Source organism: Oncorhynchus clarkii, chromosome 7, assembly GCF_045791955.1.
Source record: "Oncorhynchus clarkii lewisi isolate Uvic-CL-2024 chromosome 7, UVic_Ocla_1.0, whole genome shotgun sequence".
Lineage (NCBI taxonomy): Eukaryota > Metazoa > Chordata > Actinopteri > Salmoniformes > Salmonidae > Oncorhynchus > Oncorhynchus clarkii.
The window spans coordinates 57,507,123-57,519,129 of NC_092153.1; the positions used below are offsets into that span (position 1 = coordinate 57,507,123).

A 12,007-nucleotide genomic window follows, 5' to 3' on the forward strand; every position below is an offset into this window, starting at 1 on the left:
TTAACACAAAGAGTGATGTCTCTGTATTCTCTATTTAAGCAATTAGGCCCGAGGGGGTGTGGTATATGTCCAATATACCACGGTTACGGGCTGTTCTTATATTGGCCATATACCACAAACCCCTGAGGTGCCTTATTGCTATTATAAACTGTTTACCAACGGAATTAGAGCAGTAAAAAAAAATGTTTTTTCAAACCCGTGGTATATGGTCTGATGTACCACGGCTGTCAGTCAATCAGCATTCAGTGCTCAATCCACCCAGTTTATAATATTGATTATACACCTGTAATCTCCCTGATCCTTCTCAGTGAGCTCTGAGAGGAGGACAGAGGTTTCCAGGAGAGTTCTCAGTATCAAACATCTCCACTTTGTCTCTGTAGAGATCATCATTCTGGGTTAATGACATCTCAAGTCTCTTTCCATCCTAGAGTTTAGTCCATGTGATGCTGTCAGGCTTAGTCTGAGGGTCAGTACAGGAGCAGGGTATGAGAACAGACTGGCCTGGTGATCTAACTACTGTCTATCCAGCTGGGTTTCAGCTTTAAATCAGCTTCTGGTTTTCACAGGCAGCTCGTTTGAGTGTCACAAGATCAAGAAGTGGACAGATAATGTTAATACTGTACACAGGCATATTTTGAAATCAAATGTATTACACGTAAAAGATCTTATTCTGTTTTTCCTTTTGATGAAGAAAACCTGTTTCTTCAAGTCATCATCCTATAAGATTAGATGAAGTATTGCCTCATCAGTAACATGTTGGAAATGTCTGAATGTCAATGAACACAGTTCCTATCTCATTTGCTTTGTTTGATCTTCATACATACATACATACATTAAGCAAGATCCATTGAGCAAGATAACTCCATTCACAAAGCAGAACGACCGAAAGGAGTCTGTTTTATTAACCACATCAACATGTATTGTAATTGCCAGGCTTTGAATGGTTGAGGTGTTGGTCTGTAGTCCTCTTCTTCAGTAGCACCACTGTAACCACAGAGTTGAACATGATTGTAGAAACCACAGCAAAGGGGAAGTATTGAAGGGGTCTGGTTCCTGTCAAAATCATTCAGATCGTAAGCAACCATGAGCTATCCATGAGTGTGTGAGCTACCGTGCATATTGGATGAGTGCAAAAGTCTCTGGATATCTGCATGCTCCAGTTTATATTGCATGCATTGACGGCATTCCCTTGCAGTACATTATAAGGAGTTGATTGTAGTGTACTTCTAGTGTCTTCATTGACATCCATACTGTAGCTAAAAATGGAGCATGGTGCATTCTGGGTATAGGAGTGTATTGATCTTCAGGCTGTGTAGAATAAGAGTCCTATTGATGCTTATGCCACCTTCAGAAGTTGATACTCCAGCCTTATAGAGGATGAGTGTTGAATGAATCTGGGATGAGAGAAAGAGCCCTCCTCCCCCTCTCTCTGCCCATTCCCTCTAATGGATCTCCCATCAGAAGCTCCTGTGTGTATCATGTACAGACACCATGATGAATCTCCTGTGTGTATCATGTACAGACACCATGATGAATCTCCTGTGTGTATCATGTACAGACACCATGATGAATCTCCTGTGTGTATCATGTACAGTCACCATGATGAAGCTCCTGTGTGTATCATGTACAGTCACCATGATGAAGCTCCTGTGTGTATCATGTACAGTCACCATGATGAATCTCCTGTGGGTATCATGTACAGACACCATTATGAATATCCTGTGTGTATCATGTACAGACACCATGATGAATCTCCTGTGTGTATCATGTACAGTCACCATGATGAATCTCCTGTGTGTATCATGTACAGTCACCATGAAGAATCTCCTGTGTGTATCATGTACAGACACCATGATGAATCTCCTGTGTGTATCATGTACAGTCACCATGATGAAGCTCCTGTGTGTATCATGTACAGACACCATGATGAATCTCCTGTGTGTATCATGTACAGTCACCATGATGAAGCTCCTGTGTGTATCATGTACAGTCACCATGATGAAGCTCCTGTGTGTATCATGTACAGTCACCATGATGAATCTCCTGTGGGTATCATGTACAGACACCATGATGAATATCCTGTGTGTATCATGTACAGACACCATGATGAATCTCCTGTGTGTATCATGTACAGTCACCATGATGAATCTCCTGTGTGTATCATGTACAGTCACCATGAAGAATCTCCTGTGTGTATCATGTACAGTCACCATGATGAATCTCCTGGGTGTATCATGTACAGTCACCATGATGAAGCTCCTGTGTATATCATGTACAGTCACCATGATGAAGCTCCTGTGTGTATCATGTACAGTCACCATGATGAATCTCCTAGGTGTATCATGTACAGTCACCATGATGAATCTCCTGGGTGTATCATGTACAGTCACCATGATGAATCTCCTGGGTGTATCATGTACAGTCACCATGATGAATCTCCTGGGTGTATCATGTACAGTCACCATGATGAATCTCCTGTGTATATCATGTACAGACACCATGATGAATCTCCTGTGTGTATCATGTACAGACACCATGATGAATCTCCTGTGTGTATCATGTACAGTCACCATGATGAATCTCCTGTGTGTATCATGTACAGTCACCATGATGAAGCTCCTGTGTGTATCATGTACAGTCACCATGATGAATCTCCTGTGTGTATCATGTACAGTCACCATAATGAATCTCCTGTGTGAACTGAAACAGATGAAGTTGATATGGTTGGTGTTACTGTACAGTATGCTACAATTGTGTGTGTGTGGAAAGGGAAAGGGGGATATCTAGTCAGTTGTACAACTGAATGCATTCAACTCAAATATGTCTTCCGCATTTAACCCAACACCTCTGAATCAGAGAGGTGCGGAGGGCTGCCATAATCGACATCCACGTCTTGTGTGTTCTATGTATGTGTTAGTGCTGAGCAATCAGTGCTTTTTGAGGTCAGTTTGGTTTCAGTTCATTTATTAAAAAATAATCACAGTTTTTCAATTTAGATTTAGATTATATTTAGGCATTAAATGCACTATGCATTATGTGGGTTGAATGCTGTAACACATAATAAAACTATTAATACAAGTACCATGATGGTAGTGACGGCTCATTACTGCTTATTACTTATTAACCATCATTTATTCACATTACGTCACGTTAATAAAATATTTCAGTTGTTATTACATTTGTTTTATTTGATGACTTTATTATTTCATCCCAAGTCATCATCTCATCTCTATAGAGCTGCTGCTTAAAGCTGTCTGACAAAATCACTATTTTAGACTGCTGAATACCAACTATCAATCACTTAGGTCATGTATTTTCAGGTAGAGATCCCTCACGAAGCAACTGTTCTGTATCCCTCTCCATCGTGCTTTATTCTGTCTCTTCTCTCCATGTCTGTCCCACAACGACTGGACAAGTAGACAGACGCACAGTGTTTTATGGCCATGGTAGTTCATTTCCATGTTTATCTGTACTACATCGCACAGTTCGAGCTTGATCTGATTTCTCTCTAGAGAAACTGTGCATTGAGCTCACCAAAAAAAACGTACTAAATGGAATTCAAATAATTGAACCGACGTCAGTCAATTAGTTGTTTAAAAAATGAAAAATAACTGACATTTGGTTAATCGCTCGCCACTCGTGTATGTGTGTTTGGTTGCATTGCTGCTGGCTAGCTCTCCCTTATCAAATCAACATATTTCTCTGCCAGGACTTGATTTGCGATCCATTCTGTTTGTGTGGGTAGTATGAAATAGGGTGTGCATGTGTTTGTGTGTGTGTGTGTGTGTGTACATGCTTGTTTGTGTGTGGAAGAGTACAAGTGTATGGGGATGTTTGCGCAGGGGACTGTGAATGCTGACCAGCACTCTGTTGAGTTATTGGTCCTGGCTCGCCACATAAGTGACTTGGGATTCTGCTGAAATATCTCTTCCCACCATCTCTTTTTCTCTCTTTCTTTTCTCTGTCTCTACTTCGTCTGTCAGTGCAAAAGCTAATTTGGTCAATGTTTCTCTTAAGACATTTCGAGATGATATGGACATAGGAAATAGTTTTGTGTGATGTGTATCAGTAACATGGGTGTAGGTGAGGCCCAGTACTGAGTGTGTGTCTGTCTTTCCCAGCAGCAGAGTCCAGCAGGGGACAATGTCTCTCTGAAACACCAGCTTCTGCAGGTCATCGTACGTGTGGCTCAATACCGCATGCTCCTCACCGGTAAGTGTTTGTGTTTGTGTGTGTGTGTGTGTGTGTGTGTGTGTGTGTGTGTGTGTGTATGTGTGTGTGTGTGTGTGTGTGTGTGTGTGTGTGTGTGTGTGTGTGTGTGTGTGTGTGTGTGTGTGTGTGTGTAAAAGTATGTCATAACGTACACATTTATACATCAGACAGTCTTCAGATGAAAATGATCTCATTATGTCTGATTGTACAGGGGTTTTATTAATGGTCATGTGTCTTTCACTTTGTTTGAGTCTTTTCTCAATTGCTGCTGCTTGTTTTCCTCCTGCTCCAGATTACCTCAACAACCTCTCCCCAGACTCCAAAGAATACGAAGACACACAAGGTACAGTGGGGCTCTGTTGTAAGCCCTAGCCATGTATAGCACCTATTTACTCTGCATTGTGTTATTCACAAGAGGGCCATGTCAGTTATGTTTCTATGTGTTTATAAGGGATTTATTTGGCATTCTTACCTTACTAGGGAGCCATTTTGTCTGTTTTTCTGTGTATTTGTGTTGGTGTGTAAATCACTAGCTAACCATTTTGGCTCTCTTGTCTCTGTGTGCTGTATGTGTAATTCATGAGTGGGTTAACCACTGTGCTATCTCTAGCCACTAGAAAAGCCACTTCCAGCCCAGATGGTGTGTGTGTGTGTGTGTGTGTGTGTGTGTGTGTGTGTGTGTGTGTGTGTGTGTGTGTGTGTGTGTGTGTGTGTGTGTGTGTGTGTGTGTGTGTGTGTGTGTGTGTGTGTGTGTGTGTGTGTGTGTGTGTGTGTGTGTGTGTGTGTGTGAGAGAGAGAGAGAGGAGGAATATTGTAGGGATGTTATCTCTCTGTATGTGTATGGGGGGACAAGGCTGGAATGAACACCTCATGAAATATGAGAATAGTCTCTGGTGAACATGAGCCCTCTCATGTGTCAGAATCCTCTCTGGTTCTCTGTGTGTCTGATGTGTTTCCTTTTGCGTTAACGACAACTCGTTGCTTGCGTCTTGTCACTGTCTCCTCTCTCAGCTGCTCTGGTGGTAGTCTCAGACATTGCAGATCAAGCCAATGACAGTTTGAAACATGGGGTGAGTTTCAAGATGAGTGTCTTTCAACATAGTGTGTGTTTGTTGTGTGTATGTTTGTTTTGTGTGTGTGAGAGTGCGTGTAAGAGAGAGTGCACACATGCAGTGTTGTTATTTGTTATTTGGTAGTTATTGCTGAACATGGCATGTCTCTCCCTCCTCTCTCTTTCTCACTTTCTCAGGAGAACCTGCTACGTCTTGTCAACATAGAGTACAGTGTTGGAGGCCAGAGGGATCTGCTCCAGCCTGGCAGGGTAAGCTCCGTCCTGTCTGCCTGCCTGATAACACCATTGTTTCTGCCCCGGGCAATGGTACACCCTCTCCCCCCTCCAACCTCTACCTCTCCATCCCGCCCGTGTCGACCTTTATATAACCAGTCAGCTGGGAATCCCCTGGCCCCCTCTCTGTGTCTGGGTGGAGAAGAGCGGACACACACACTTTTTAAAGCCCTCTCTCCAACCCTCTTGCTTCTCATGTGGCACACTGTCCTTAATTGCCATTTCATCTACTACAGTGGGGCAAAAAAGTATTTAGTCAGCCACCAGTTGTGCAAGTTCTCCCACTTAAAAAGATGAGAGAGGCCTGAAATTTTCAAATTTTCATCATAGGTACACTTCAACTATGACAGACAAAATGAGAGAGGAAATTCCAGAAAATCACATTGTAGGATTTTTTATGAATTTATTTGCAAATTATGGTGGAAAATAAGTATTTGGTCACCTACAAACAAGCAAGATTTCTGGCTCTCACAGACCTGTAACTTCTTCTTTAAGAGGCTCCTCTGTCCTCCACCTGTATTAATCGCACCTGTTTGAACTTGTTATCAGTTTAAAAGACACCTGTCCACAACCTCAAACAGTCACACTCCAAACTCCACTATGGCCAAGACCAAAGAGCTGTCAAAGGACACCAGAAACAAAATTGTAGACCTGCACCAGGCTGGGAAGACTGAATCTGCAATAGGTAAGCAGCTTGGTTTGAAGAAATCAACTTTGGGAGCAATTATTAGAAAATGAAAGACATATAAGACCACTGATAATCTCCCTCGATCTGGGGCTCCACGCAAGATCTCACCCCGTGGGGTCAAAATAATCACAAGAACGGTGAGCAAAAATCCCAGAACCACACGGGGGGACCTAGCGAATGACCTGCAGAGAGCTGGTGTTATGGTGAGTGAATGAGGACCCAAAAGCGAACTAACTTAAACAGAGCTTCTTTAATAACCAAACATAGGTAGGCTCAGATAGACCGGCAGATTCCGACAGGACAGGACAAGGTTACAGCAAACATGACGATAGTCTGGCTCAGGCATGAAACACAAACAAGAATCCGACAAGGACAGGAACAGAAACAGAGAGAGATATAGGGACCTAATCAGAGGGAAAAAGGGAACAGGTGGGAAACGGGGTGAATGGGTAGTTAGAGGAGACAAGGAACAGCTGGGAGAAAGCGGGGGAGAAAAGGTAACCTAACAACGACCAGCAGAGGGAGACAGGGTGAAGGGAAAGGACAGAGACAAGACACAACATGACAGTACCCCCCCACTCACCGAGCGCCTCCTGGCGCACTCGAGGAGGAAACCTGGCGGCAACGGAGGAAATCCTCGATCAGCGCACGGTCCAGCACGTCCCGAGAGGGAACCCAACTCCTCTCCTCAGGACCGTACCCCTCCCAATCGACAAGGTACTGGTGACCACGGCCCCGAGGACGCATGTCCAAAATCCTGCGGACCCTGTAGATGGGTGCGCCCTCGACAAGGATGGGGGGGGGGGGGGGGAAGACGAGCGGGGGCGCGAAGAACGGGCTTAATACAGGAGACATGGAAGACCGGGTGGACGCGACGAAGGTATCGCGGAAGAAGAAGTCGAACTGCGACAGGATTAATGACCCGAGAAATACGGAACGGACCAATGAACCGCGGGGTCAACTTGCGAGAAGCCGTCTTAAGGGGAAGGTTCTGAGTGGAGAGCCAAACTCTCTGACCGCGACAATATCTAGGACTCTTAGTTCTACGCTTATTAGCAGCCCTCACAGTCTGCGTCCTATAACGGCAAAGTGCAGACCTGACCCTCTTCCAGGTGCGCTCGCAACGTTGGACAAAAGCCTGAGCGGAGGGGACGCTGGACTCGGCGAACTGAGATGAGAACAGCGGAGGCTGGTACCCGAGGCTACTCTGAAAAGGAGATAGCCCGGTCGCAGACGAAGGAAGCGAGTTGTGGGCGTATTCTGCCCAGGGGAGCTGTTCTGACCAAGACGCAGGGTTGCGAAAAGAAAGACTGCGTAAGATGCGACCAATAGTCTGATTGGCCCGTTCTGCTTGACCGTTAGACTGGGGGTGAAAGCCGGAAGAGAGACTGACGGAAGCCCCAATCAAACGGCAAAACTCCCTCCAAAATTGAGACGTGAATTGCGGACCTCTGTCCGAAACGACGTCTGACGGAAGGCCATGAATTCTGAAAACATTCTCGATGATGATTTGTGCCGTCTCTTTAGCAGAAGGAAGCTTAGCAAGGGGAATGAAATGGGCCGCCTTAGAGAACCTATCGACAACCGTAAGAATAACAGTCTTCCCCGCTGACGAAGGCAGTCCGGTGACAAAATCTAAGGCGATGTGAGACCACGGTCGAGAGGGAATAGGAAGCGGCCTGAGACGGCCGGCAGGAGGAGAGTTACCGGACTTAGTCTGCGCGCAGACCGAACAAGCAGCCACGAAACGACGCGTGTCATGCTCCCGGGTGGGCCACCAAAAACGCTGGCGAATGGAAGCAAGCGTACCCCGAACGCCAGGGTGGCCGGCTAACTTGGCAGAGTGAGCCCACTGAAGAACGGCCAGACGAGTAGGAACGGGAACAAAAAGAAGGTTCCTAGGACAAGCGCGCGGCGACGGAGTGTGAGTGAGCGCTTGTTTTACCTGCCTCTCAATTCCCCAGACAGTCAACCCGACAACACGCCCCTCAGGGAGAATCCCCTCGGGGTCAGTGGAGGCTACTGAAGAACTGAAGAGACGAGACAAAGCATCAGGCTTGGTGTTCTTAGAGCCCGGACGATAAGAAATCACGAACTCGAAACGAGCGAAAAACAGCGCCCAACGCGCCTGACGCGCATTAAGTCGTTTGGCAGAACGGATGTACTCAAGGTTCCTATGGTCAGTCCAAACGACAAAAGGAACGGTCGCCCCCTCCAACCACTGTCGCCATTCGCCTAGGGCTAACCGGATGGCGAGCAGTTCGCGGTTACCCACATCATAGTTACGTTCCGACGGCGACAGGCGATGAGAAAAATACGCGCATGGGTGGACCTTGTCGTCAGAGAGGGAGCGCTGAGAAAGAATGGCTCCCACGCCCACCTCTGACGCGTCAACCTCGACAACGAACTGTCTAGAGACGTCAGGTGTAACAAGGATAGGAGCGGATGTAAAACGATTCTTGAGGAGATCAAAAGCTCCCTGGGCGGAAACGGACCACTTAAAGCACGTCTTGACAGAAGTAAGGGCTGTGAGAGGAGCGGCCACCTGACCGAAATTACGGATGAAACGACGATAGAAGTTCGCGAAGCCGAGAAAGCGCTGCAGCTCGACGCGTGACTTAGGGACGGGCCAATCAATGACAGCTTGGACTTTAGCGGGATCCATCTTAATGCCTTCAGCGGAAATAACCGAACCGAGAAATGTGACGGAGGAGGCATGAAAAGTGCACTTCTCAGCCTTCACAAAAAGACAATTCTCTAAAAGGCGCTGGAGGACACGTCGAACGTGCTGAACATGAATCTGGAGTGACGGTGAAAAAATCAGGATATCGTCAAGGTAAACGAAAACAAAGATGTTCAGCATGTCTCTCAGGACATCATTGACTAATGCCTGAAAGACAGCTGGAGCGTTAGCGAGGCCGAAAGGAAGAACCCGGTATTCAAAGTGCCCTAACGGAGTGTTAAACGCCGTCTTCCACTCGTCCCCCTCCCTGATGCGCACGAGATGGTAAGCGTTACGAAGGTCCAACTTAGTGAAAAACCTGGCTCCCTGCAGGATCTCGAAGGCTGAAGACATAAGAGGAAGCGGATAACGATTCTTAACTGTTATGTCATTCAGCCCTCGATAATCTATGCAGGGGCGCAGAGACCCGTCCTTCTTCTTGACAAAAAAAAACCCCGCTCCGGCGGGAGAGGAGGAGGGGACTATGGTACCGGCGTCAAGAGCTACAGACAAATAATCCTCGAGAGCCTTACGTTCGGGAGCCGACAGAGAGTATAGTCTACCCCGGGGGGGAGTGGTTCCCGGAAGGAGATCAATACTACAATCATACGACCGGTGTGGAGGAAGAGAGGTGGCCCTGGACCGACTGAACACCGTGCGCAGATCGTGATATTCCTCCGGCACCCCTGTCAAATCACCAGGCTCCTCCTGTGAAGAAGAGACAGAGGAAACAGGAGGGATAGCAGACATTAAACATTTCACATGACAAGAGACGTTCCAGGAGAGGATAGAATTACTAGACCAATTAATGGAAGGATTATGACAAACTAGCCAGGGATGGCCCAAAACAACAGGTGTAAAAGGTGAACGAAAAATCAAAAAAGAAATGGTTTCGCTATGATTACCAGAAACAGTGAGGGTTAAAGGTAGCGTCTCACGCTGAATCCTGGGGAGAGGACTACCATCCAGGGCGAACAAGGCCGTGGACTCCCTTAACTGTCTGAGAGGAATGTCATGTTCCCGAGCCCAGGTCTCGTCCATAAAACAGCCCTCCGCCCCAGAGTCTATTAAGGCACTGCAGGAAGCTGACGAACCGGTCCAGCGTAGATGGACCGACAAGGTAGTGCAGGATCTTGAAGGAGAGACAGGAGTAGTAGCGCTCACCAGTAGCCCTCCGCTTACTGATGAGCTCTGGCTTTTACTGGACATGAAGTGACAAAATGACCAGCAGAACCGCAATAGAGACAGAGGCGGTTGGTGATTCTCCGTTCCCTCTCCTTAGTCGAGATGCGGATACCTCCCAGCTGCATAGGCTCAGCTCCCGAGCCGGCAGAGGAAGATGGTAGTGATGCGGAGAGGGGGGCAACGGAGAACGCGAGCTCCTTTCCACGAGCTCGGTGACGCAGATCAACCCGTCGCTCAATGCGAATAGCGAGTTCAATCAGGGAATCCACGCTGGAAGGGACCTCCCGGGAGAGAATCTCATCCTTTACCTCTGCGCGGAGACCCTCCAGAAAACGAGCGAGCAAAGCCGGCTCGTTCCAGCCACTGGAGGCAGCAAGAGTGCGAAACTCAATAGAGTAGTCTGTTATGGATCGATTACCTTGACATAGGGAAGACAGGGCCCTGGAAGCCTCCTCCCCAAAAACAGATCGATCAAAAACCCGTATCATCTCCTCCTTAAAGTCCTGATACTGGTTAGTACACTCAGCCCTTGCCTCCCAGATTGCCGTGCCCCACTCACGAGCCCGTCCAATAAGGAGAGATATGACGTAGGCGACACGAGCAGTGCTCCTGGAGTAAGTGTTGGGCTGGAGAGAAAACACAATATCACACTGGGTGAGGAACGAGCGGCATTCAGTGGGCTCCCCAGAGTAACACGGCGGGTTATTGATTCTGGGCTCCGGAGATTCGAAAGCCCTGGAAGTGGCCGGTGGATCGAGGCGGAGATGGTGAACCTGTTCTGTGAGGTTGGAGACTTGGGTGGCCAGGGTCTCAACGGCATGTCGAGCAGCAGACACTTCCTGCTCGTGTCTGCCTAGCATCGCTCCCTGGATTCCGACGGCTGAGTGGAGAGGATCCGAAGTCGCTGGGTCCATTCTTGGTCGGATTCTTCTGTTATGGTGAGTGAATGAGGACCCAAAAGCGAACTAACTTAAACAGAGCTTCTTTAATAACCAAACATAGGTAGGCTCAGATAGACCGGCAGATTCCGACAGGACAGGACAAGGTTACAGCAAACATGACGATAGTCTGGCTCAGGCATGAAACACAAACAAGAATCCGACAAGGACAGGAACAGAAACAGAGAGAGATATAGGGACCTAATCAGAGGGAAAAAGGGAACAGGTGGGAAACGGGGTGAATGGGTAGTTAGAGGAGACAAGGAACAGCTGGGAGAAAGCGGGGGAGAAAAGGTAACCTAACAACGACCAGCAGAGGGAGACAGGGTGAAGGGAAAGGACAGAGACAAGACACAACATGACAGCTGGGACCAAAGTAACAAAGCCTACCATCAGTAACACACTACGTCGCCAGGGACTCAAATCCTGCAGTGCCAGACGTGTCCCCCTGCTTAAGCCAGTACATGTCCAGGCCCGTCTGAAGTTTGCTAGAGAGCATTTGGATGATCCAGAAGAAGATTGGGAGAATGTCATATGGTCAGATGAAACCAAAATATAACTTTTTGGTAAAAACTCAACTCGTCGTGTTTGGAGGACAAAGAATGCTGAGTTGCATCCAAAGAACACCATACCTACTGTGAAGCAAGTGGTTTTTGGTTGGAAACATCATGCTTTGGGGCTGTTTTTCTGCAAAGGGACCAGGATGACTGATCTGTGTAAAAGAAAGAATGAATGGGGCCATGTATCGTGAGATTTTGAGTGAAAACCTCCTTCCATCAGCAAGGGCATTGAAGATGAAACGTGGCTGGGTCTTTCAGCATGACAATGATCCCAAACACACCGCCCGGGCAACAAAGGAGTGCCTTCGTAAGAAGCATTTCAAGGTCCTGGAGTGGCCTAGCCAGTCTCCAGATCTC

At 47.2% G+C, this 12,007-nt stretch overlaps 1 protein-coding gene across 2 annotated transcripts in view; it reads left to right on the forward strand.

Moving 5' to 3' along the window:
• The window catches only part of LOC139413539 (FYVE, RhoGEF and PH domain-containing protein 5-like), a 46,373-nt gene that overhangs the window by 23,067 nt on the left and 11,299 nt on the right, over positions 1-12,007 (forward strand). For both annotated transcript variants that reach the window (XM_071161037.1, XM_071161036.1), the window contains exons 8-11: positions 4,125-4,212; positions 4,505-4,555; positions 5,224-5,282; positions 5,462-5,533. In XM_071161037.1, coding sequence (XP_071017138.1) covers positions 4,125-4,212; positions 4,505-4,555; positions 5,224-5,282; positions 5,462-5,533 — 270 coding nt within the window. The remainder of the gene's footprint in view (positions 1-4,124; positions 4,213-4,504; positions 4,556-5,223; positions 5,283-5,461; positions 5,534-12,007) is intronic.